At 42.3% G+C, this 27,559-nt stretch overlaps 1 protein-coding gene across 1 annotated transcript in view; it reads right to left on the bottom strand.

Moving 5' to 3' along the window:
• LOC118407080 (kielin/chordin-like protein) overlaps positions 1-27,559 on the bottom strand; it is a 108,781-nt gene that overhangs the window by 53,301 nt on the left and 27,921 nt on the right. The window contains exons 4-8 of the mRNA XM_035807499.1: positions 15,509-15,601; positions 9,857-9,990; positions 9,249-9,389; positions 8,538-8,586; positions 7,880-8,101 (exon numbers count right to left, since the gene is read on the bottom strand). Of these exons, the coding sequence (XP_035663392.1) occupies positions 7,880-8,101; positions 8,538-8,586; positions 9,249-9,389; positions 9,857-9,990; positions 15,509-15,601 (639 nt within the window). The remainder of the gene's footprint in view (positions 1-7,879; positions 8,102-8,537; positions 8,587-9,248; positions 9,390-9,856; positions 9,991-15,508; positions 15,602-27,559) is intronic.

A 27,559-nucleotide genomic window follows, 5' to 3' on the forward strand; every position in this document is an offset into this window, starting at 1 on the left:
CACATTTAAGATTTGCAGGACGTATCACGTTGACTCCACTGTACACAAGATGTTTTGGAGATGTAGGTACAAGCACTCAACTCTTGGACCTTTCACAGTTTGAGGTCGGTGGGGGTTACCCTCCAGTGGCAGTGCGATATGAGTCAGGGCATTTGCATGTGTATAGGTTGGGCTCCGGGGATCAGTAGACTTAATGAAAGGATAGGGTTTCGTTGTTCAAAGTTGGGGTACCAGCAAGTAGATTACATTTTGGGGGTCTCATATATATTTATAACTGGTCTTTCACAAACTTATTCGTACAAAAGGAAAAGTCACTGAGACATCAGAGAACTTTAGCTTAGGTTTTCAGCTAGTTACGATATTCGGGAAAGCTGTTAACTCGTCTTCACTTGCTTTAGGAAAAAGGGGGAAGACTGGGTAAACAAAAGTGTATGCACAGCTTCCCGGTGTGCTCTCTTATTCCAAAAGCTGACTACTATTAGCCAGTCGGAGCAGGAATGCGTATCTAAACATTTTTCTCGTTCTCGCTGTCTTGGTAGTTAGTAAAAACGTTAAGTCTCTGCGTAAAACGAGGCATGTTAGGGTAGGTTTTTGGCATCTCTTTAGTAATTTTAAGGTAATGGGTAAACCAGTTGTGTATTCGTGGCCTCGTCCTTCCTCTCAATCCTGTTTCGAACTTCGCCGGGTTACTAACAACCCTCTACTTACGTAGGCCCTTAACCAAGGGTTGAGGTTCGTCTCAGGGCTGACTTTGGTTGGCTCGAGTGTTGTCGCTGTTAATAGGGTAGTTTGCAAAAGAGTTAGGGTTTCCTCTCTTCTAACCTTGCAGTTCGGTGAGCGGAAACTTGCTAGAAGGAATTGGTGTTTTCCTGACTGGGAATATCAAGAGCCGTTCGACCCTGAGTCGGCGGCGCAGCGGGCGCAACAGCGACAGCTCCGATTTGTCGACTTCCAAGGTCAGCCGTGGGACGATTCCAACCCTGAGGCTCCAAGTGTGCAGGATGTCGCGTCGGGGTCTGTGCAAGCGAGTGCAGCTATGGTCAAGTTCCCAGACCCTAATACTTTTATAGCAGGCCAATTAGGCCATCATACTGCTGAGTGGCAAATGATTTTGGCCGACCATCCAGATAAGGATATGCTCTTAGAGTGGGTGGATAAAGGGGTAGACGTCTACAAATTCATTACCCCGTTTAAGGGCAGGTTTCAGGGAAATCGTATTAAGGCAGACTTTCCTGAGCCACAAGTGTTTGTTAATAACGCGTCTTGTAAACCTTTTGTTAAGTTTATCGCTTCCACTTTATTGGATAGGCTGGAAACGGGTGCAATATCAATTTGGGGGAAGGTAGGTGAAGTCGCTCCACCTTATCTAGTAATGCCTCTAACGGTAGAGCCGACTAAGCCTCGTTTGTGTTGCGATCAGAGGTATCTGAATTTATTCATTAAAGATTGCCCGTTTGTCTTAGATAAGTTGGTCGACGTTACCAAGTATGTTAGGCCAAACACGTTTCAAACGAAGTGCGACGATAAGTCGGGCTACGACCATGTCTCTATACATCCAGAGTCTAGGACATTGCTTGGTTTTCAGTGGGCGGGCTTCTGGCTGGTTTGTAACAGTCTGCCGTTCGGGTTCAAATCATCGGCCATGATTTATAACACGCTAGGTTTGGCCGCTACAGGTTATATCCGTTCTTTAGGCGTGCCGCTCACACAGTATATAGATGACCGGCACGCGGGACAGCACGAGAGTGTTGCTTCTCTTGAGTTGGTACCGTTGCGTTCGACGCAGCAGAACTTCCAGAGAGCAGAGGCAGGGGTATTTATAATGACGTCGATTTTGGTAAGATTGGGCTATATCATTGGTTTAGCGAAATCTATTCTGGTTCCGGTGCTCTGTTTGGTGTTCTTAGGCTACATAATAAATTCTCCCACATGCTCATTCGGTATTCCGGCTAAGAAGAAAGCTAGTTTCAGGGTGCTCCGTCTGGGGATTCTGGATGAGTCGACTGTCTCCCTTAAAACGTTGCAGAGATTTGTGGGTAAGGCGGTCTCGTTTATGTTGGCCGTCCCGGCGGCGCAGTTATTCACGAGGGAGTGTAACAAAGCTATTGGTAAGCTCTGTAGAGAGGGTGGTAAGATTAAACTAGTGGGTGATCTGCGCAAGGAAATCGAATATTGGGCTTTTGTGGATGATTGGGGGGATGATTGGCCCTGGAGGGATGAGAGACATGTCGTGATTTCCATCGCTTCAGACGCCTCGGGCGCCAGGTGGGGTGGAGTTATTCGTGTGAACAGCCCAGAGGCTAGGGATGTCGGAGATATGTGGCGTCCAGGGGAGGCTAAGCTAGGAATTGCAAGTAAGGAGGCCCTAGCCCTGTATCGAGTCTTGCAGGCGGCCGGGCAAGAGCTTGTCAACGCCCGTGTGGATGCGTATGTAGATAGTCAGACTGTCATAAATGCTTGGAAGCATGGGGGAGGGAGAACCAAGACCATCTTTGACACGTTAAAGAGTATCTTTCGCTTGACGGCGGAATATAATTGCGTCCTCAAGCTGTGGCACGTCACTTCGGCCCAGAATCCGGCCGACTTACCTTCGAGGACGTATTCTGTCTCGGAGGCCAAGCTCTCTTCAGGCGCATGGCAGGTGGTGGAGCGATGTTTCGGCCCGCACGTCATAGATGGCATGGCCCTCCCATCAAACGCGCAGACTTCAATGTTCTTTTCTCGGTTCCCAACCCAGGAAGCGGCGGGGATGGATTTCTTTGCCCAACCTCTAGCTCCGGGTGACCCTTTTCACGAGCTTAGAGGGTACTATTCCCTCCATTTTGCTTGATATCGTCCGTCGTAGCGTTTGTAAGAAAGTGCAGATTTGCTTGTACAATCGTGGTGCCGGAATGCGTTCCGGCACAAGGGTGGTTCCCCATTTTGAACGCAGTGTCCAAGAGCAGGGTTTTGCTTGGAAGGAAAGGAGCACAAGGCGTGATCCTCTACCCCTCTAAGCAGGGTTTCATCTCGCGTCCTTTACCGTGGAATTTGTGGGCGCACGATGTGCAGTGTTTTGATTAAGTTGCCAAAGCGGTTTTCAGCACAACCTCAACGTTATCAATATGGGACAGCGACTGGTTAGATTTGCTTTGGTTGTAACAGCGACGTGAGAGATTGCGATGGTAGTTTTAAATTTTTCTTTTTTCTGAGCTGAGGGTTAGTGGTTGGGCATCACATTCCCTTCATTAAGGTGTATGGGTAGGAGTATTAGTAGTGAGAAGGTGGGATTTTAGTCCTCGGTAGACTATAGGCGCAGAAGTCGCAATGTAAAGATCTAATGGCGTCTTTTTCGGTCGCCGTAGCCCCTGCCTCCCGTGCCTAGACTTTGGATCCCGGCAGTGGCTTGCCCGCAGTGTCAGCACGCCAATGATGTGGACTTTCGATATTGCCAGAGATGTGGGTATGCAAGGAAGGGAGCGGAGCAGCCACCTTCGATTATCGCGCGGGAAGTAGACTGGGGCGCGATCGAGGCCAGACGGCGGCAATTGCTGGGCCAGCGGGCAAGTTCCAAGTATCAAAAGCAAAAAAGCCAGCTGGAAAAAGAACTCCTAGGTTTCTTGGCAGCGGCCACTACTGGTAGAGATATTATGTCGGCCACTCCCGATGATGTGGTTAGTTTTCTCATCTGGAAGGACTTTGCGGGGAAAACGATAGTGCATAAGGTAGATTGTGCGGGTATCACCAGGTGTTCGTGCCCGCGAAGGCTGGCGGCAGGCACTGTTGACTCGTTAATTGGGAAACTGAGATCAATTTTTGAAAAGCTTGGGAGATCCGGGGCTTGGGATGACAGATTAGGTATGGGAAACCCAGCGGGGGCAAGGAAAGTAGGGGATTACAAAAAAGCTATAATGGAGGAGCAAGCTAGGGCGGGGCGCCGCCCTAAGCAAGCGGTGCCTTTGTTCGTGGACAAGTTGGAGAAAGTGGCCTCTTTAATTGATCAACAGGTAAATGAGGAGGGTGTATCTGCGATCAAGTACTACACGTTACTCAGGGATCAGGCTTTTTTGAAGATTTTGTTCTTTGCGGGAGCACGAGCGCATGATTTGTCGTTGCTCAAAACAAAGGATGTGCAGAAGCATGTGGGTGGTGATTTCTTGCTGTTGTACCACACCTTTGGGAAGACGTTGAGAGGGGGAGACAGCAAGTTGGTGGGACTAAAGGCGTGTAGGGATAAGGGGGTATGTCCCGTAGAAGGTTTGGCTAGATACTGGGTGCACAGAGTTAGGCGCAGATTTAAGTGAGGGTTATTTGTTCCGAGCTACAGCAGGAGTGTGCATCAGCCCAAATCCTTTCTCGGCTGCTGCTGCAGGTGCGCGTTTGAAGTTGTACCTCCGGCGCTTGTCTGTAGACGAGGGTGAAACGATACATAGTTTTAGAGCAGGTGCCGCCATCACTTTGGCTATGTCAGGGGTAGAATTAGAGGGGGTTACTCTGGTCAATTACGGCATGTGACACGGCGGTAGACATGGTAACATGGGTATATGCTTATAAAATCCAATAGCATGATCGTATTGCAATGAAATTTCACAAGGTGCTAGTAGTAATTGAATGAAATAAAACACCGGCCCCTTCTGTTCATATGATGGATTTTTGGGGTTAAAAACACACATTTTGGTTAAAAATATCAGATTTATTTCATGTGCCCTGTCCTCGGTGGAGACAACGTTCTGGACTGTCATATTTCACAGGATGACAGATTAACTCAAGTAGATTTAGTTTGCCCGTCGCTATTTTGTTGTAAATTAGTTCATCATAACTTTTTTTGGGTCAAAAATAGGTAAAATGGATATTTTTCTATATTTTTGGTCAATAATCCGCTCTAGAGAAAATCCTTTTATGATTAAACCAAATAGCGATGGATAAATTTCTTTTAAAAGGGATTGCAAATGCAAATTACCTATATTGTCAGCAAAAGTACTGTTGTCACCGAGGACGAAGCCCCTAAATGTGACGGTAACGGTCCTTCAGAACCACTGCTAGCGCCGCTGTCGTTTTCCCGCCATTTCACATCCCGGGGGTTCGGCCGTTCGATCGAACGAGGCCAGGACGGTACCATTATGCGGCTTCCGCAGGGGCTTCTTTTTGTCATTCGCATCGAATTATGTCTATATTTGATAAATTCTTCATCAATATCTATTACCGTTAGCATTTAGACGTTTTACCAAAAGTAGTTAGTGTGCCCCATATATAGTTAGTTCCTGTTTTCACAATGTAACGTTACATTATGACATTGGACCGTTCTGCAAATGTTGTGGTCAAGCGGGGTCAACTACGGTCACGGAGTGGTTCGAATTTCATGTTCGGTTCCATCGCCCTAGAAACATTGCGGCGACACGCCCTTTTTCACTCCCGGTAAACTCCTACGAATCACAGGCCGTAACTTACCCGAGTATGGCCCATGTGGGCTGGAAGGGAAGAACTTCGGCATCGCATTATATGCAATTAGGCAGGGTGTTACAGCAGAGTAGCCCAGCGTCAGTTCTCGCAAAATCAATGGATGCAGGAACGGCAGTGGTGGTAGCGGATCAGTATAGATCCTGGGATAGCACAGACGGCTTCGTTCCATTTGCACATGACAATTCTGAAGCCTAGGAAGAGCATTAAAGGCTTGTGTTTGAAATATATTGAAGAACAGAGCGTGACTTAGAAATTTGACCCTGAGAAGAAATATGATGGGTGACTCTGAGAATAAACAAATGTAATGCGATGTATGCGATGGTGTTGAGAATAAAAAATGTGGACATTATGACAAGGCTCTTGGTCTGTTTTTTGAGTGTGAGAGCAGAGGAAGGATATCCTTGGCCGTAGGGGAAGGTTAGGTATGGGTGTAAGTATGAGATGTGGGGTGAGAGAGAGGAAGCAAGGAAGCGTGTTGGGATTGGGAGTACGGAAGTGGACCGGAAGCATGTACATGGAGGTGGGACCACGGAGGACTTTTTTGCCCATACCTTAACCTTATACCGGAGTGGAGCTCGGGGCCACTTGAGATAGGTTACTATTCTAAGTGAGGTACATAGACGCTCCTGACCTGGTTTCCCATTCTTGAATGGCGACACCTGGTCGGGAGTAGTCCACGTGACCTCACGACACACCTGGACATTCTCACCTGTTTAAGGGGGTATTTAAACGTTGAAAATTCCCAGTTAGCCCTCTTTGACCTTCGCGGGATTCTAGGAGGGGGAAGAGACGGCGCAGAGAGGGAAGGATGGGAGGCAGTAAGGGAAGTTGTGTGGGGCAATCTTGAAAGGACTTGATCTTGCCCGCCCTCCCACCCTGTTGCCTAGCCTCGGTCCCAGGACCGGTTTATTTTCCCCCTACGGGCGACACTCCGGACTTTTTTGCCCATACCTTAACCTTATACCGGAGTGGAGCTCGGGGCCACTTGAGATAGGTTACAATGTACAATTCCCAAGAGCACAAGATAGTATGATGGGTTGGGAACAGAGGACCTATGTCTTATGGGCCAAACACCCTACAGATATGCAACACAACACCAATTTAGTACTATGAACAGTAAAAGATAAGTGTGAATACAGTTTCGTTATACAGTAGAAGCTGCTTAATTGCACACCCAATTTGCCAGCGAATTCCGTGCAATTATCCGGCGTGTGCGATAATGCGAAGTTACCCAGTTGGACCGCACCGCCACGGGATGTGGGGATTCTGTGCAATAGACCAAAGTGTGCATTTATCCGACGTGCAATTTACTGGCTTCCACTGTATTTGGATGTGTAAGCTAGTCATTCAGCACCAAGGACATGGACACAATAGTGTAAATATCATAACACTAGCATTTGTTTAGACTCAAAACCAAGGAGAGGGATAAACAATATTCATGTCCACTAGCAGTTGTTTGGGTTACCATTTAGTAGCAAGGACAGGAGAAATATAGTTTAAACATAAAATGATACTGACAGTTGTTTAGGTTATGAATCAGCACCAAGGAGAGGACCAGCAAAGTATAACTGTTATTCCATAACACTAGCAGTTGATTACAGGGTTGAACAAGTTTTCTAAAATCCACTTGTCCTATCGGGCAAGCACATAAAAAATGTACTTGCCCGAACCAATTTTTCACTTGCCCAAAATTCAAATGTCACTGCTACTAGTATATGCATTTTCACTTCCAGCAATGGAATTCTCTGTAGACAATTGCTTGATGTCATGACTGTAAAAAGTAACAAGTATATCAAAATTGCACTAAAATCAATGGCAAAAATCTTACTTGCCCGATCGGACAAGTGGGGTAGGACATGCACTTGCCCGAACAGCACTTTCACTTGCCCTGGACAATAGGGCTAGTGGACTTGTTTATCCCTGGATTAGGCCATCATTGAACACCAAGGACATGAGATGCATGCTGTCCAGGCAGCTAAAACTGGGAAAACCAGACTGATATGCATGGCAAAAGAAAAGCAGACCTTGGGGTAATAACTCACCAGAGAAGACGAAGGGCTGGCACTTCTGGTCGTAAAGGTTATAAAATAAGCGCGGGATGGAGCGCTTACACTCTCCCGTTCAACTAGCAAATAGCAGTTACTCAAGCAACTGGATTTGATTTTGGAAATGGTCAGATCTTTCAGCTAACATTCACTACCTTTTATCAGTGACGCTAAGCAGATTAGTTGAAGAGCAGATTCTATAACTGTAAATGTAACTATGTGTTGATATACAAAAGAAATGAATTCATAGTTACAAAAGGTACGTAGTGAATGCTAACTGTGGCATCTGTCAGTTTAAAAAATCACGTCCAGTTGCTTGTCAATGAGCAACTTGAAAAAACACTGACAGTTGTTTGGGTTATGTTTCAGTACCAAGGACATGATCAACCACTCACCAGAGAAGATGAAGGGTTGGCACTTCTGGTCGTACAGGTTGTAGAAGAATCGTGGGATGGAGCGTTTACACTCTCCCGGCGCCACATGTTGTACGCACACGTTCAGTTCGTACTGACACCGCGGGCCCGCGTGGGTCGGCGGGCACGCGCAGGTGAAGTTGACCGAGTCTCGCTCCCGTACACATCGCCCGTTGTTCAGACATGGGGACTGAGTGCAGGGGTCTGCAATAGCGACAGAAAATAAGAGTTTATGTATTACTTAATGAATGAATGAATGACTAGTTTATTTGTAACAAACACAGGCGCAGGTGAAGTTAACAGAGTCTCGCTCCCACACACAGCGCCCTTTGTTCAGACACGGGGACTGAGTGCAGGGGTCTGCAGTAGGGACAGAAACTATTGAGCTTGTAGACAATGCTGCACACAATGACATTATGGAAATCCACAATTTTAATTACATTTATCAATTTTAACCTGCGATAAAACAATGTTTGAAATGATATACTGCTATTCCCCTCACCATCCCCAGCCAAGAAGGAATTCCTTGTTTTGTTCCGTTGTGTCTACCTATTGCACCCATCTACTACTACTAGTTGGAGAAAACTTTCCCTAACTCTGCATCTGTACTCTTTATCCATCAAGAAGTTAGTGTACCTACCAAAGCATTCTGGTCTGTCCTTAGGGATAGAGCAGACCACTTGTCCATCCTGGAAAAGTCAAGAATGAAATTTGAAGTGTAACTAGTTACAAATCTTACTATCTACAGGTACAGTATAGTGTTGGATGACATTAACTTTCCAAACAAAAAAATGATTATGACACCTAAACACAGGTGCAATACATTTTGGAACACATTCCTAGAATTCATCAGCAAATCAAACAATGAAGGACTTTTAAAAGACAGCTTATGATACATGTACATTACTTGAATGTAAGTTCATCTGTGACGGTAGTCAACATTATGTTACAATTTCAAGACTTCATATCCGTACACAAAATAAAGCGCTTACCAACAAGCTTGCGATCAGTCCTCTGATCCTTACCAAGTTGAAATGACCCAAAGCCTACGTCACACATGATAGATGTACAATAGTTTTAACAGTGTTGACAACATTTACACTACCCACCTCACAGGTGCACATGGCACAGGGGTTAGTCTGCCACTGTTCCCCGTGCTCGTGGCTGTCTCCATCAAACACGCACTGTCTCAGCTCCTGGTTATTGTTCGCTATAGGAAACAGTACCCACCTCACAGGTGCACATGGCACAGGGGTTAGTTTGCCACTGTTCCCCGTGCTCGTGGCTGTCTCCATCAAACACACACTGTCTCAGCTCCTGGTTATTGTTAGCTATAGGAAACAGTACCCACCTCACAGGTGCACATGGCACAGGGGTTAGTCTGCCACTGTTCCCCGTGCTCGTGGCTGTCTCCATCAAACACACACTGTCTCAGCTCCTGGTTACACGCACACTGTTCACGGGCTGCAATCCGCCGCAGAAGGTCTGCTTGCTACAAAAAAATCAGTAACTGTTATTATAAGAATTCATGTTTCATTGATGCAAAAGTACCATCTATTTTAGTTTAAAACTTTAAGCTAACTCCAGATCCCTAGTATGATTGAGAGTATAAGCTAATGCTCATGGTACATGTACGATAGTGCAGTTATACTGGCTATACAGATACAGATAAAGAAACTGGTGTGTTACATGGAAGAGTGGTTATAATGGCTAGACAGATACAGAAGCCTAATGTGTTACACTGAAGGGCCGTTATAACATCTATACAGGTACAGATATAGAAGCTGGTGTGTAAAGTCATAGGATTATACAAATGCAGAGATTGGTATACTTCATATCCTCCCATTGTTTATCAAGCTGGAATTCACATCATTTCCAGTTTTTGGCATAAAAACATGCACAAACCTGATTATACTTCTGAAATATAGACACCAAGCTGTCTTCATTGCAGTACATTACCTGTTGCTTCATCATGTTGATCATGAGGGTGAGTCCATCGATGGTCCGCTCCAGTTTGGACACCCTCTCCCCGGTGATGTCCTGGTTCTGACCTGACACTGCCACAGGGAAGCCCTGGGACTGGACATCCGGGTCTGTAAAACAAATTGTACTCAGTCTGTTTCGTGTCTTCAATCAAGTACAAGGATTGATATGTTCAAACACTTGCTATTTCCTAAAATTATTCAATGGAGTTGGTACATCATCCTTGACTTAGTCAGCTTTGAATAATAGCTTAAAATGTACAAACGTTTGGTGTGAATTAATACACTGTTTCATACACCTGCACTAATCTATGGGGTTTCAAACTTAACCAGGACCTTCCATTAAACATTTTCAGCCTGGCAGGTATTGCCTGCAACCTGCCCCAAGTCTTTAGTTGTCATTTATTGTGAAATTAATCCAATCCCTCCATGGTTGAGTTAACAATTCTAGCTTTGCAGATCCAGACAGCACTTCTCAAATATAGCTGTAGCTGGGCCTTTAGATTTGAACCAGGCCTTGTGAACCACAACTAAGACTTAAGCTGCTGGTACTAAAAACTTTAAGAGCCGTCTACATTTCAAATCAACCTCAGCCTTGTGGTCATTTCAGCTATCTTAATTGGCTGGAATCTCTCTAATTACAAAATGTCTAAGGAACTTAAGAAATGAATTTGTTGCACACCAGGCATCAATTTGTCTTGTAATAGAGAAACATTGTCCTCCAGCCTGGAATGGACATGTACCATGGACAAAAAAGTATCTGATATCAATTGCCACAAAGTCAGCTTAAACGTTTAAGGAATCTCACATTAAGGAATTTCATGTCTGAATTAATCTTAGAAAGAGTGTAAGTCTCCTGAGGTTTGTGACATATAGAAATGTCAAAGACTACAAATCTAAAGATAAGATGCATCTTCTTTTTGTTTTGCTTCCAATAATTCAGAAGACAAGACACATAAGATGGCATTAGATGTGCCCTAGAACCTGAATTCATACCAGAGCAGATTTTCCTAGATAAAGGTTTTCCTGAGCCCAACCTATGTGGGTTTGTTGTTGTAACATTCCACCCCAGAACCAGACACATGTAGCCCTGTTCATGTCTGTATCCATGTCCCAGATTAGCCTGGGGACACTCTGACTCCTTGACACAGGGGTGTGTAATGCAATTAAGAGCACAGCTGGAGTCAATAAGCATCAGGGATGATAGGGAGCTTCTTTTACTGGTGCAAGACACTTTCAGATATACATTTCATAAGGTCTTGCTTTATGAAATTTTGAAGGCATTTATTACATACATGTATCCTTCTCATTTTGTAGTAACTGTTGTACTGTAGATGTAAAGGCACACAAATTGTAATGCAATTAAGAGCACAGCTGGAGTCAATAAGCAACAGGGATGATAGGGAGATTCTTTTACTTGTGCAAGACTTTCAGACATACAAGGTCTTGTTTTATGGCATTTATGACATATTCTTTTGATTTTGTAGTTGTACTGTAAATGTTAAAAGGCACAAAAATTGTAATGCAATTAAGAGCACAGCTGGAGTCGATAAGCAACAGAGATGATAGGGAGCTTCTTTTACTTGTGCAAGACTTTCAGACATACAAGGTCTTGTTTTATGGCATTCTCATGGCACTTATGACATATCTTTCTCATTTTGCAGTTGACATACTAAGTAACTGTACATGTAAAAAGGTACACAAAATATGCAATTAAGGGCACAGCTGAAGTCAATAAGCAACAGGGATGATAGCGAGCTTCTTTTACTCACAAGACACTTTCAGACACTTACAGCACCTGAAGACCATGTCTAGCAATAAAATAGACAATAACAAGGACATTTTACAACAACAGACATACAAGGTCTTATTTTATGGCATTTTCATGGCATTTATGACATATGCATGATTTAAGGTAACTTGGCTAGGGGAGAGAATGGGAGCCACAGTTTTACCAGCCTGGATAACAGACCCCTTAACTGATTAAATCTTGCTTATAGCAGCCCGCCCAACATCCGCCGGCATCTTAGAAAGGCCAGTTACAGCCCCAGACAGCAGAGTTTGTGTTAACAGACTGACAGTTTTGGTATCCAGGCTATCCGAGATACAGTTACATGTAAAGTATATGAAAGTCACTGCACTTTTTGTCATGTCAATAATTTAACCTTTCATGTTAACTAACTTAAGATGCCCCCAGCCATAGCACCAAGCACAGGAATTTCTCCACTCCCACAGATGCCCTTGACTAAAACTGTTCCATCATGTTGACCTTCTAACCTGCATACCTTGACCTTCAGACCTATCATGACCTTGGCTCCCTGATGGCCTTACCAGCTGATGACCATTACATGTAATCTCCAAGCAGATGTAGAAGGGCAAAAAACGTAATGTTTCTCAAACTCATTGTTTCACAGAGCATGGGGCCTTTCTTAATTGAATTCTTGAAGTTTCAAAGAAAAAAAAAAGCCTGAGAGAAATATTCAGATTCTGAATTTTTACATCTACTTGAAGATTATATTACAAATACTGCACACACTTCTGTAACATAGACACAACTTTTGAAGGTAAAATTAAAAGTTTTAAACTTTAGAAAGATCAAGGAACAAAGAAGACATTCTATCCACATTCCAACTTAAGAGTCAGTAGCTGGTCACCCATGGTGGTCCACCAGTCCAGCATTAATACTGCCTCTGAACAACCATCCCCTGCTGGTTTACATTTTCACCCTCAGGACAGGGCAAACAATACAGGATATACTAGACTGCTAATCAAAATAGAAAACAGGTGCCTTGCACACTCCCTCCATGTTGGAAAAACAGTTCCATATAGCACAAGTGCTGTTGGTGCTTAGGACCTAATTGGGTCACATAAATTCCAATGCCCTACAATAACTTTACTTATGTCTTTTCTACTGTCTTGTACATTGATCTTGAATGTTTGAATTACAAATGATTTATTGCAAGATGATTTTCAATATTTACTGTTTAAGTTAAGTTCTACAATATCACAGAAAGCTGCTAGAGGGTCCAAAATCTAATAAATTTTTTCCTTAAATCAATAATTGTTACCCCCATACATTAAATATATTGTCCAACTACGAGTTGTCAAGTTATACTATCATCAAACACACACACACATAAATGTCTTGGTAAAGGTAAATTGTGTTACAATGTTGAATTTGAGTACTAGTACATGTATCTGGTTGTGTTTACGTAAGACAGGATGTCATATAGCAAAGTTCTTGTAAACACAACCAGATACATGTACTAGTACTCAAATTCAACATTGTAACTTTTGATGTCTGTCAGACACCATCATCAGGGTTACCCTGGTTGTGCTTAAATACAATATGAGTAATTCGAACTTGATGAAATTATGTGCTTTACAATATTGAATGATTTGAACCTGATGAAATTATTTACTGTCTACTGACATGAATAGCAACTGTCATGTAGGAATGCTGACTGCTTGACAAAAAGGAATTTCAAAGGGTCCCCATTAATCTGCTCATAATTGATCTGACAGGCTTCAACCAAAGAAGGGAATTTAACACAGTATCTTATTATCCCCATAAATTGAAAGAAAACGATCTCTCCTCCCTCCCCCACTTGGGACTGTCCTGTGTTGTTTCTACACTGATATCTTCATTTTCTTTAGGTCAGAGATCAGGGACCTCTGCCTGGGCTTTGGTAAAGAAAAAAATGTGAGAGGACCCCCTGCTAGGAACTGATCAGGGGAGGATGCTGAGGATACTGACCTACATGTATATGTCTGTAAATGTCATCACTGGACACTAAGGACAATCACATTATGTGTAACCCCAGGTTGCCAGACTGTTTCTAAGGAGGACACAGACCTCAGCTGGGCTTTGGTATAGAAAAGAATGTGAGAGGACTCCCTGCTAGGAACTGATCAGGGGAGGATGCTGAGGATACTGACCTACTAGTACATGTCTGTAATTGTCATCACTGGACACTTATAATGGACAACCACTGTAATGTGCAACCTGGATGCCAGTCTGTTTCTAGGGAGGACACAGACCTCAGCTGGGCTTTGGTATAGAAAAGTATGTGAGAGGACTCCCTGCTATATAGGAACTGATCAGGGGAGGATGCTGACCTATATGTCTGTAATTGTCATCACTGGACACTAAGGACAATCACATTATGTGTACCTCAGGTTGCCAGACTGTTTCTAAGGAGGACACAGGCCTCAGCTGGGCTTTGGTAAAGAAAAGTATGTGAGAGGACTCCCTGCTAGGAACTGATCAGGAGAGGATGCTGAGGATACTGACTTACTTGTCTGTAACTGTCATCACTGGAAACTTTGCAATACCACAGTTTGTGTAGCCTGGATGCAAGCTGGATGCAAGCTCCTAGACAGCAAGCTCCTAGGCTACAGCGCTGAGAAACTAGCCTGTGCAAGAACCTGGAAACAGTCTGGCATCCAGGCTGTATGTGTCATACTCATGTCTCAACTCAAGTCTCAAGTCAACTCTTATGTTGGAATGCTACAGTTGCATCACAATTATACAAAAACTACATTCTAAAACCATACTCCTACAAGTACAGCAAGAGCAAACTTATGTCTTTGTCTGAAAAGGTTATCTAGGACATGTCTTTTGCATTTGACTTCAATTTCATCCTCACGAAAGTTTGGAACTAATCTCCCAGCCATTTTTTTTTAATTTGTAACAATGACCCCCTACTAACTATATTTACCACACTGAAAATTAGCAGACAGATGGCTTTTAAGACTGTTTTTCCACGTTTTCCCATGTCCATAATTTCCATCTCCAATTTTCTGCCACATTAGGAAAGTCCATGATACTTAACCTTGGGCCAAAGTACAGGCAGATGTGACCTAGATCTTTCACCTTCAGATCAACCGTGGAAAATTGGTTGTTTTACCCTTTCAACTTTTAAAGTTAAATTCACCATTTAAACACTGAAAATATGCGAAATCTTTCACATTGTCAAGTTTCTAAATCTAAATATAAGCTAAATTTTCTGTTAAAATGTTACATGGGTATATATATATGAAATTTAATATTCCATAATGATATAATAGAGTGCGTGAGTCTTTAGCCAGCTACATGTATAAGAACAGGATACTGGATACTGTTCATTATCTTCATAATCATATATATATATGTAGAATTCCAGTTCAAGCCTAGCCTGGCGTCCAGCCTTATTAGCTCTGGTTTTCTCCCATTGGATGCTACCCTGCCAACAACAATTGTAGTGGACTCCAGGCTATGCCTTGGAGCTACACAATCATAGTACATACATGTATGAAATCTTACTGTACAGGTAAATGACTTGTATATCTATTGAAAGGGATCTGATATGCAAGAGGATGAAGGTCTTGAAATTAGTATGGGGTACCCTAATCGTTTAGAGGCTTCGACATTGAAATATACAATAACGCTAGTTCCCCTTTATCCACGGGGTAACCTATATCCAAATTGTCTTTTAAAAATGGGTATTTGGGTATATCAAGTCGATGGATGGTGGTTTTAAACAATTTGAAACCACCGACCGTCAGCTTCATATCCCTAAATATTCTGCTTTTTAAAACAACAGAAATAGGTTACCCAGCGGATAAAGGTGAACCAGCATTATACTACCTTGTATCCTGAGAGGCGAGCCTGCAGCAGATTCCCGCAGCACCTGCAGCTCCTTGTTGGCCTCCTCCACAGCTGCAGTCACATTGTAGTAATCTGCAGGGACACAGCAATGTACATAAATGTACATGTACATCATCTAGTAACTTTATTCTAACAGAAAAGTACACACAGAACAAATTTTCAACGACCACTGTTGCCTTCTTCAGGATCAATACTGATGACTAATCACTTCAGAACGTAAACTCAGAGTTATGGACATGTGATCTTGTGGATACATGTCTTCAGCAATTGGTCAAACGTGCCAGGAAGTTGGCTGGAGTGCCCTGATGTAGAGTACATGTATATAGCCTCCTTTAGACCTCTTATACGAAGTACATGTAGTTCTGTTGCGATTAACGCAATATGTAAATATATCTTCATGTGTTTCAAAAAGAGAGAAGAACATGTTAGATGTAGCCATTAGCAATATATGCTACCTGCTGTGACACATAGTGTTTTAGTTCTCTTTCCATCCAGCCTATTTTCAAATCACTGTATAAGTTAAGTTTTGCCTTTGCATCCATAAGACCACATGTGGTCCTTCTGCGCATTTAGCCTTCTGGCATGAATATGCAATAAAGATTGTTCATTATAATTCTCAGTGTTCATTCAGCATCATTCCTGCAGTCCACACCACCAACATGTTGAAACATGAGCAACACAGTTGTTACAATTGAGACATTGGTTTACAATTTCCAAAATTGCTCTTACTACTGGGCTTTTGCAACTAAACTCGGCAGGAAAAAGTTTGGGAATATCAACTTTGGCTGATCATATTTCCGTTGTTTCTGCATCAATTTCAATGTGTTATATATCAATAGAAAGCGCGTATGATTTCCTTTCTATGGTATCGAACTCCAGGGCTGCTTACATCAGTGGGTCACGAAAAAAAAGTGCCCAAATTTCAATTTTTGTGTTCAACTCTGTATCATCCTGTTGGTATGGGTGTGGGTGTCAAGGATTCAATCTATCCTTTTTTCACGTAATCTATGGTATACAGAACATCCAAGTTTATCTTTAACATTTGGTAAGAGTATATGTGCCCTTTTGGCTGTTGGATAACCGAATCGAAGCGTGGATGCGGCAAGGAGAATGCCACGCTGACTGTCGCACGGATAGAGTGTAATGTTCAGCGTGTGGCGCTTGGTGTGGTGTATGTATGGCTGCCACAGGAAAAACAAGGTTCACTATCATCCCAGACAAGACCACCTCAATACTGGGAGATACAGGGACACCATTCCCCATTTAGTCGCAATGTCTTACCCCTTCAATATGGGGTCAAATGGCATTCTGTGAGATTACACCGCCCGTCCACGCACACACTCTGCAATGGTCCTTGCTCTGTGTGGACGGGCGTTGTAGTCTAACACTTGCAGAATTGCATTTGGTCCCCCCCACACGCTGAAGAGGTATGACATTGCGACTGCGTGGAGAATAGTGTCCCTGTATCTCACAACATTGAGGTTGTCTTGTCTGGGATGAGGGTGAACCTTGTTTTTCCTGTGGTAGCCATAAATATGACGCTGCCTCCACCAAGTGCCACACTCTGTTACACTCTATCCGTGCGACAGTCAGCGTGGCATTCTCCTTGCCGCATCCATGCCTCGATTCAGTCATCCAACAGCCAAAAGAGCACATAAATTCTTATAAAAATGTTAAAGATAAACTTGGATGTTCTGTATACCAAAGATTATGTGACAAAAGGATAGGTTGAATCTTTGACACCGCACCCATACCAGCAGGATGAAAAGAGTTGAACACAAAAATTAAAATTTGGGCACTTTTTTTCGTGACCCACTGACGTAAGTAGCCCTGGTGCTCGTTCCAAGAATTTACAATCATAAGGAGTTTGATACCATATGAAAGGAGATCACACACGCTTTCTATTGATATTCCAAAGTTTTGAAGTTGATATTCCAAACTTTTTGTGCCGAGTTTACATGAGTCATGACTGAAAGAAAAGGTTGATGAGAAATTGTCAGTTAAACATTACACTTTCCTCCAGTGTTTTAGCCTAGATGCCAGTAGCATCTATAGCACACTGTGAATTCCCATATTGACAGTGGAATGGACTGGCATCCATGCTTAAAGTGTTCCTTCTCAGAGGAAACTGTAACGTTACAAGATATTTTAAACAAAACTAATAAATGAAAAACAAAGTAAAACGAGTCAGATGAATATAAGGCAATTTAGCCCTGGATGTTTTGCCCTATAATATATTCATTCATTCAAAGGGACCTAAGCTTGCTGAGCAAAAGATTTAAGTTCAAGAGGCAATGCCATATCTGCAGTTTGCATCAGCACCCCAGGTATAACAGCATGTTCGTGTTATTGTGCTGAAGGGTGATGGGGCTGGGTAGTGGGCTGCTTTGTAGTTTTCTTTTGCACATAGTCAGGCCACGCTAACCAAACAATCGTGACCTGAGGGTCACTTACATGTAAGAAAACTTCCAGCAGGAAGAAGAATGAAATTTTCTTTAAGGAAATTCTACAGCTTTAAGCTGTCACCTTCCAAAAGAGGGCAAGAAGAGTGACTTTAATAGAGGGATTTCAGTACCAGTTGCGCAAATAACAGACCAGGGTTCTAGCCAGTGCATTTTAGTGTAGTGGGCCCCTACGCTAAAATTTGTGACCACTATGCTAAAATAAGGGCCACTACGCTAATTTTTAACTAGTGTAGTGGTGTTTTGGTATCATTTGCTTGTTCAACAATGTCTTATCAATGTCTGCACAATGAAAAATGGTGACATGACCCTTAAAACTGACCAGAAAATCCTACAATTTACATGTGATGTTAACAAAGTGCCAACTTTTAACTCTACATTTTCAAAGTCTCACCGTGGAAGGGCCAAGACCCCCCTTCCACACCATTCCCACTACGCTAAAATGAAATCCTGGCTAGAACCCTGCAGACCAAAGCTGCCATAAAATTGTGAGTTTAATATCTAAGACTTTATCTAAGACAAGGATGTCTCCAGCTTCATATGGTTTTCTGTTCCACTCATGTGAGACCCCATGTTCCATGTCTTTCTTGTTGTCATTCCAAGCTAACAAAATACATTTTCATCAATCTCATATGTCACGAAGTTCACATTTTTGGGACAGACAGGGTCATATATCTTTTTCAATATCAGGGCTGAGGAACAAGTTCTGAAGACAGCCTGATGAAGATTTGTGGCTTATGCTGTAACCTTCCAAAAGAGGGCAAAAAGAATGACTTTCCTTGCGATGATTTGTCTTGAATGTGACTTAGTTATGAGAATAACAGGCTCAATAAAATAGAAGTTTGGATATTAATCTAAGATCCAGCTTAGTAGTGGGATTTTATGACATAACTGGATATGCAACTGGTGAGTATGAGACATTTGTGAAAACATCTGTGAAATTTGCTTTCTATGTAGGGCTGGGTATCGGTACAGCGTACCGGTACAAAACCGGTTTTTCTTATTGGACCGGTCCAGAAAAAACGGACCTGAAAAAATTAGGTGGACCGGATGTTGGACCGGTTAGAAAATTAACAGATTATTTTATCATGCATTCACACGTTTGGCGCTTGCAGGTGGAAGAAAATGACAAGAGTGAAGTAGAGTAAAGTTTATAGTAATTTCTACCAAGTTTTACAGCCAATCTCACAGGTGCAGTTAGCGTTGTAGGATTTTAGAACGCCAGTATGAGTCTAATACTCCACCAAACAGATTTCTTTGTAGTGAAATGGACCATTGGTATGAGTCATACTGAATAAGGTCCAGGTTCAGGTCCGGACCTGGACCTGATCCTTTGGACCTGAACCGGACCTGGACCTGAATTTTCTGTACCGGTACCCACCCCTATTTCTATGTATAAGCTGTCACCCAATCAAAGAACTTCAGCTGTATTTGTTAGTTTAATGTTTGTCAGAAGGTTGTCCAAATTGAAAGTCAACAGAGTAAACTGTACATTTAGGGCTAGGTGCATCCCAAAATTGCACTGATCAAATTTTTGAGCTGTGTACAAGGAGCTTTACAGGAGTGTGATACATACATATAGACTGTGATGTGTCACAGTGTGCCTCGTGAGCTCATTACAGGTGTCAGGCAATATTTGCACAACAGCTAACAACAAAGAGACATTGACATTGTATTCCTGTGAACCCTCTAAGCTCCAAAGAGATTCCTAGCATGTCAAGAGACATGAAATCATCCATCGCTTTCTATAGGGTAACCAAAGGTTTCCTTTGGGCATGTACAAATGTGGCAAGAAATACCACCATGTCAAAACAGGTCACCACTTCTGAGGGAGATGGATTAGGGAGGCATGTAAAATGTGGCTTCACTCCATGGTCTATGTGACCTTCTGATTGACAACCCTTAAACTGTGGGGACAGAGATGACAAAAGTCAAATAAATATGGCTCCAATTTTAGCTTAAGGTGAGGAGGTGGCTGTCATGAAACGTTGAAGATTTATGCTGTAAAAATAATTGAGATGACCCTAACACATCTATTCTGGGCGTGAGGACAAATCACTGCGCTATGTGCATGTTAGGTGTGTAACAAAAGATCTTGAGTTTGGTTTTTGCTCTTTTCTTTGACATCTCTCATAAGCTCTAAATGGTCGTTACTTCTTGTGGGAGGACATTCTTGAATTCGCTTTGGACAAAAGTCATTACCCATTGTCTTTTAGGAGTCGGACCTTTCAAATTGGTACCTACCTTTGCTGTTGTTTTGTTATTGGAAATTTAACATATCATCCATGCACTCCATGAAGTTTCAGTTGCCTAGCATTGCAAGATAATTAAGTGCATATATTTATCCCCCACACTGTGTCAGAAACTGCAGGCAATGGTAACAGTTAGTTACTCTTGGACTCTATCCAGTACATGTACTTACACACTATCCCTTTGGTGATAAACTTGAACACACATAGCACTTAGTACAGATTGGTAAGGGCAGAGAGGTTCAAAGAAAAAAAACACCTTCTTAGTTCCTGTCCTATTTCTGGATGCTTTACAATTACATGTAAGTAAAAACATCTATGGAGTGCAAAGAAGCGATCACTCATCCTCTGGGGGCCCAGGGGAAAACCCTACTCAAGAAAGCTCACCTATGTTTTTGTAGTATATACCCTGCAACCATTTTCAGAGACACTGGGATTGACACTGAGGACTTGGGAGCAGCTAAGTGATGAAATATATTAAGTGCTATGGAGAGATGCTGTGCATCATGTCTTCCAGGGACGACAGATAAGATGAGATGGACTGCCTTGAATCAAGGAGGTTAAAAGTCTATTTTGACCTCCTTGCTTGAATGAAGGAAGCATTGTATATTGGACTGTGCACATGTGGGACTTAATTGTGAAAGTGCAGGGCAACTTTTCACCCTTCAAGCTTGATGTCCCTAGTTACAATCGAGAAGTCAAAAGTTCTCAACTGAGCTGTTCTTGGTGAGAGAGACATTGAGATATATCTCCCACCAAGGACAGCTCAGTTTCTGTTAAGAGGAAGAGGTGAGGAAGATCAAGTGTAGGGATACACCTCAAGAGTCGATTCCTTCAAGGGTGATCTTGAAAAGAGCTTTGTGGCAGTGGGCCAAGACAGTCCAGACATACTGAGTATCATGGACAGAAACACAGCTTTACTCTAACAAAGCACTGGCACAATGGCCAAAGAAGGAGGTTATAGGGGGTTTGTCTTGCTTTTGGCACCATGAAGTAGGTTGTGAGTTCAATCCCGAGAGTCAATATTACAAAATACAACTAGAAAGGCCGACATTTGCTTAAGAGCAAATACAGCATATTTCAGCCATACCCCTTCCCACGCAACATTGGACTGTTCCAAATCACCCCTGCGCAAAAATGGAACATCCTCTTAACAGTACATTATCCCCCAAAGTGGACTGGTATTGTGAATTGATTCCAGGTAAAAACAGAGCTTGCTTCTATTTTTCAGAAAATGACAATAATCACACCTTCCATTCAGAAAATTTTCATCATGACTGAAAATTGTTGAATGACTTCATGTAATGTCATTAACAATTTTACTTTGTATGCAATCAGCCATCGAGCCTATTCTTATTTTAGTTTAACAACTTCCTGCCAGACCCGGAAGATACGATTGAACCTTGTTCGAGGATTTATTTTCGTCTGTCTGGTCAGTCTGTTCATACCCTGGCGCTGAGAGTGTTTTATTGGGCTGAAACTCTGGCAGTTTAAAGTTACTTACAATTTAAATGTTCAAAGTTTTTGTCAAACAACAACACTAGGAACACATACATTTTCTCTGGAGAAAATACAGCAGTTTTCGCAAGTTCCAGTCCAGTGATAGAAATGTGGCCACTATAGACAGGTGGTCATATAGAGAAAATGCTGATCTATTGACTAGGAGCCATACGTTACACATGATTTCAGTACACTGATCATTAATCATATAAACATTGCACAGGTAAGCCAATTGTTTAGATGTACAATTAAGTTCAAATAATTCTGAAGAGAAATATTGATGAGAAAATAATCATTCTCGCCACTGTCTAACTTATAATTACGTATCAAAACTAAACGCAGATTTTCTAACTAACGCACCTTTCGCCGACTTCATCAAAGGACCGCCGGCTATCAATCAAACACGGCTGTTGATTAGACTTAGAGTTTCAAACAGTCATGTGCTGTGTGCCAGTTGACAGCGAACTTCATGCTACGTGATGTTTTACATTGCTTGGACCTTCTTTCCTACAGCGGTGCTTCTACAAAATATTTAGACTGTAACACTGAGTCCCACATGTTTTATAGAATAGAATTTGACGCAGAACAGCGTTTTTTGCTGGGTATTTTTCTTGAAACATGTCCGTGGGAATATCAGCGAGGCGGCGACGTAGGGATATCAGACCGTCAACAAAAGTCGCACGGCGGCTAACGGCGCAGCGAAGATACTAGCGCTATAAATAAGCGCTTCAACTAAGGATGGCAACCCGTACAATATTTTTGTATACTGTTGAGCTAAGTAAAGTTTGTTGTTTATGAGGTTTTAGTTGTCTTTGAAGCTTTGACCCGAAATATTTTAAAGTCAAACTGCTGAAGAGAAGTAAGTGACTGCTACGATTATCGTAGATATGGCCCTAAAAAAACTGATAAAAGAAGCCTTCTCAATAGCCTAAAATGCAAGAGCTTCCGGGGGGGTTTCGCCCACCCACAGTGGCCCTGCCCCTGGACCCCGCCAGGGACATTCGGCGGCCCCCGTACCCCTGTCCGACGCTTTGAAAAAATCCTGGCGAGAAGTCTGTACGGCCTGAGTCTTCAAGTTAACGTATTGTGTGGTCCCGCTTATGAATATTAATTAGCCTTCGCTTTCCTCTTCGCTGATTGGCTGAACCATTAATTGAATTAACTCTTCCTGCCGGCTAGACGCAGGTGTAGATGTCGGCTCTGTGGGGTGAACGTCCGAAAGGTCATGGCATGGAGAACGAAAGAAAACCAATTTCCCCTAAAAAAAAGTGCTGTAATTAAGCCTTTTACAGTACTTTACGGCAAAAATTTTACTTGGATCATTTTACCAACTATCTTATGCCTATCTATACCAAATGTTACTCATACCAGGGTACAGGGGTGCAAAATATACCGTAATAAGACCGTCAACAACAGTCGCACGGAGCTAACAGCGCAGCGAAAATACCATCGCTAGCGTTTCAACTTCGGATAACAAGTTATAAGTACTGTTGAACTCAGTAACGTTAAAGTTTGTTTTTAGTTGCCTTTGACGGTTTGACCTGAAATAGTGTTACGCTAAACTCCTGAAGAGAATTTAAGTGACTGCTGCGATTATCATAGATATGCCCCTAAGAACTGATACAATATAAAGCCTTCTGAATAGTCTAAAATGCGAGAGCCTTAGGCGGGCTTCGCTCCCCCTGGCGGGAACACTGCTATATACGGGATCATGAGGCCCCGCTTATGAATATTAATTAGCCTTTGGCCTCCTCTTCGCTGATTGGCTAGGTCTTTGATTCAATTAACTCTCCGGCTGACGCGCACAGGTGTGGCTCTGTGCGGGGTCATGGAAGGTCACGTCAGGAGGCCAAAAGAAAACAAATTTCCCCTCAGAAAAGTGCCAAAATTAATCATTTTAAAGTTGTTTATGTCAAAAATTTTACTTGAATCTTGTTACTAAGTATCTAATGCCTATCTATACCAAATTTCAGGTCATTTAATTGTAATACCAGGGTACAGGAGCCAAAAGTGTCCTTTTTTGGTAAAAAAATTGGCCAAAAATCGCAAAAATAAGCATTTTGTTGCACTGCACACCAAAAGTGTTACTGAATTTATATGAAGGGATTATCAAGGCACATCTGTGTCAAATTTCAGCTCATTCGGTTGCAATACCAAGGTACAGGAGCCAAAAGTGTCCTTTTTTGGTCAAAAATTGGTAAAAAAAATCGCAAAAATAAGCATTTTGTTGTACTGTACACCAAAAGTGTTATTGAATTTATATGAGGGCATTATCAAGGCACATCTCTGTCAAATTTCAACTCATTTGGTTGTAATACCAGGGTACAGGGGCCAAAAGTGTCCTTTTTTGGTCAAAAATTGGTCAAAAAATCGCAAAAATAAGCATTTTGTTGTACTGTACACCAAAAGTGTTATCGAATTTACATGTATATGGGGGCATTATCAAGGCAGATCTCTGTCAAATTTCAGCTCATTTGGTTGTAATACCAGGGTACAGGGGCCAAAATATACAGTTTTGGTCTAAAATTGACCAAAAAATCTCAATAAAATCATTTTAGAGGCAGATATGAAAAAAAATGGGAAAAAAGCATCAAGGTATTGGCCCACTCTACCCCTGTGCCAAATTTCAGGTCATTCGGTCCAGGAACGGCGGAGATGAATCACTTTGAAGATTTGACAGGAGAAAGAAAGAAAGAAAGAAAGAAACATTACGAATACAATATATTTCGCCATACTATGTATGGCTGAAATATAATGAACTTTAAAAATGGTACCGTAATTTCTGCTTTCTGCTTGCTTAGATCGCTCAGCATTTGGGAAAGTTAGTACTGTTACAGTAGTTGAACACACACACTGCTAGCAGTGGACGAGCCCCCTGCTGTAGTGATTGCACAGAGTTGTGTGGCCTATGGGCTATTGGATCAGAGATAACCACAACCTTGTGCACCATGTGGTGCAAGAAGGACTTGTATACCCTTAAAAGTTCTGAGACAACACAGACAATCATATAACTGTTGAACAAAATCCAAAAGATCCTCATGATTATGGTTCAGCCTCAATAACATTTACCTTCTTGTCAGGTAAACTTTTGGCCTATGTTTCACCTGTTTACTAATTTAGAAAAAAGAAAGACAGCTGGGACTGTGGGAGGATGTAATATTTCATCCTGCTGTCTCTGTGGTTTCTTGAGAGGACACAGATTGTTTCCAAGTCTTGTAGGGATAGAGAATAACATGTGGTTATTCTAGAGGAACTGACAACCTTCAGGAGCGAATGCTGATGGCCTTTGCATTATAAATCACTGTTTATTGAGACAGCTAGAATGGACCATGTTTCGACTCAACATGCAGCAGATGACATTCCAGCATTTATTTTCAAAATTGAGAAAGTCAGTTCTTCACCTTGACATAAAACAGATCATGATTTCTACACATCTGAACTTGCACATCAGCTGTCAAAACATGTGAAGAGTAAGATTTTAGGAGTTTACGACTTGAAATATGCAAAACATCTTAAGGGTTGAAAAGGAAAAAAAGACAGAGTTCACTTGACAGTGACACCAGGTTCACACTAAAGGATTCCTGAAAATGTTAAAGTTTGGTCCAGAGATTTGAACAATGCTTGTACACTAGAGGGTAAAGACTAAAGGAGTTTGGAGTTATTTTGACATGGTTGCCCCAAATGACTCCTGAAAATGTAAAAGTGCGGTCCAGTGCTTTCAACCAATGCTTAAAGGCTAGAGGGTTACGGCAGTAGTTTGAATCTAGGCTGTTGTCAGTCACCCGACCAATGCTCCTTGAAAGGGTTACAGACCTGAGGAGGAGATGTTGTAAGCAGTGGTCCATTGTTTACTGCACTTGTCGAAAGATGCAGGGGAGTTTTTCCGACATGAGGAACCTGTATATACTGTACATCGGGTCAGCGTCCCTCTTTTACCCCCAGTGAAAGGATATCTTTCTGTATACTGAAACAGGATAGAGACCGTCCCGTTCACGGTAACATTTACGTTTCCAAAAGTTACAAACTTGGGATATTTATACAGAAATTGCTGCGTACTGACAGACACCCTTTTGATGGTTAAAGGGTGGATGACATGCCCTGAATATAAGGGAATCGCTGCGGGACTGGTGATAGACTGGAGTACATATGACAGATCTAGAGGTCTATCTGATCAACTTGTCAAAGTGGAAGTCCTGAGATTCAAGATATGTTTAGGCTGATGAAGGATAGGTGAGGTGAAAGAAGGAAAAACATTTTCTTCTTTCCATAGATAGCCAGCAACCATCAGCTTTTATAATATAGGACGGCCTTTTATGACATGATATATCATGCCACAAAAACCTCATTTGGAACTTCTGAGTTCTAGAATGTCAGAAATGAAAGGCCTGTGATTTGCAGACAATATTTACCAGGTATTACACGTAGATGATAGTAGCCAATCCTCCATTACAATAATTGCAGTTTCATTTTACTAGATCCAAGCAGAGGTTTAGTCTGTGTGACACAAACTCTGCTGTCAGGGGCTGTAACTGGCCCCTCCCTACTGGCGGATGTTGGGTGGGCTGCTATAAGTGAGATTAAATCAGGCTAGCAGAGGTTAGGCTCCGGCTGTTTTTCTTACATTCTTTTATGCTATTTCATTGGGCTTCTTATTTTGCACTTGTCTAGTACCTTCTTTTTATATCTTGCAGCCATAGTACAGAAAAAAGTACAAAATTAGCCTGACAAAAACGCCTAAAAAATGTCAAAAAACAGCCGAGCCAAACCTCTGCTTGGACAGTAATTAGTCTACTAGTACTTAGTAGTAGTTTCATCTTAAGATCCCAACTGCCCCTGAAAGCCTGTCAAGTGAGCAAATGAAGAGATCTGCTGAGTGTCAGAATAACAGATGAGATCAGATTACTCCCAGTTCCTGTAGGATTTACAGAAGTACTGAGTGGACAGGAAGCCGCACACTGACAGCTTACAGGGAACACCTGGTTTCCTGGGCTCATTTAGATAACAAGAAAAGTTGTAGGTGCCTGCTCAAGGTTAGAAAAGGGTAAGGTAACGCGGTCCAACCTTAGAGTTGGAGCAAAGCATGCCACTTTTTCATTAGCTTGTAGTGTATGCCTGGGTATGAATTGGGTTTCCTGGGCTCATTTAGTTAACAAGAAAAGTTGTAGGTGCCTGCTCAAGGTTGCAAAGAATGATAAGGTCTCGAAATACTTTTTTCTGCATACCTGCAATGGTGCAGGTAACATTGAAAATTACCTGCACCAGATAAATTTTACCTGCACCACTATGAATTTAGGAAGTATGGATCATACTTAATTTGTTCAGAAAAACCATTGTTATTTTTTCTTTTATACTACATAGGTGGTAACAGTCACTCCCCAATGCAGCTGATAACAATCCATCACTTATACATCATAGGACATTTATGTATAAAACCCAGTACATGAACCAGTGCAGGTTAGGTGCAGGTACATGTAGACATCAGAAATACCTGCACAGCTTCAATTTTAGCTGCACTAACCTGCACATGCAGGACTGGTGGTATTTCAAGCCCTGGGTAATGATTAAGTGGTCGAACCTGCAATGGTTTCACCACACTACTCTACAGTTTGCATGTTTAGTCAAGCACATGGGGGTCACTCCCACTCTTCTTGATTGTTGGGTTGTGTTCTTTCACACATGTTACTGTATGTACAGAGGTTTAAAGGTATACTACGTAATATTTGAACAAAACAAAAAGTAGCTTTTCCTACTTTTTCTTTACATTGTTAGTTAACGTTTCAATCAGCCCTATAGCATTGCATACCAACAGTCAGGGAGAG

The sequence above is a fragment of the Branchiostoma floridae genome, chromosome 19 (genome assembly GCF_000003815.2).
Source record: "Branchiostoma floridae strain S238N-H82 chromosome 19, Bfl_VNyyK, whole genome shotgun sequence".
NCBI classification, from domain to species: Eukaryota; Metazoa; Chordata; class Leptocardii; order Amphioxiformes; family Branchiostomatidae; genus Branchiostoma; species Branchiostoma floridae.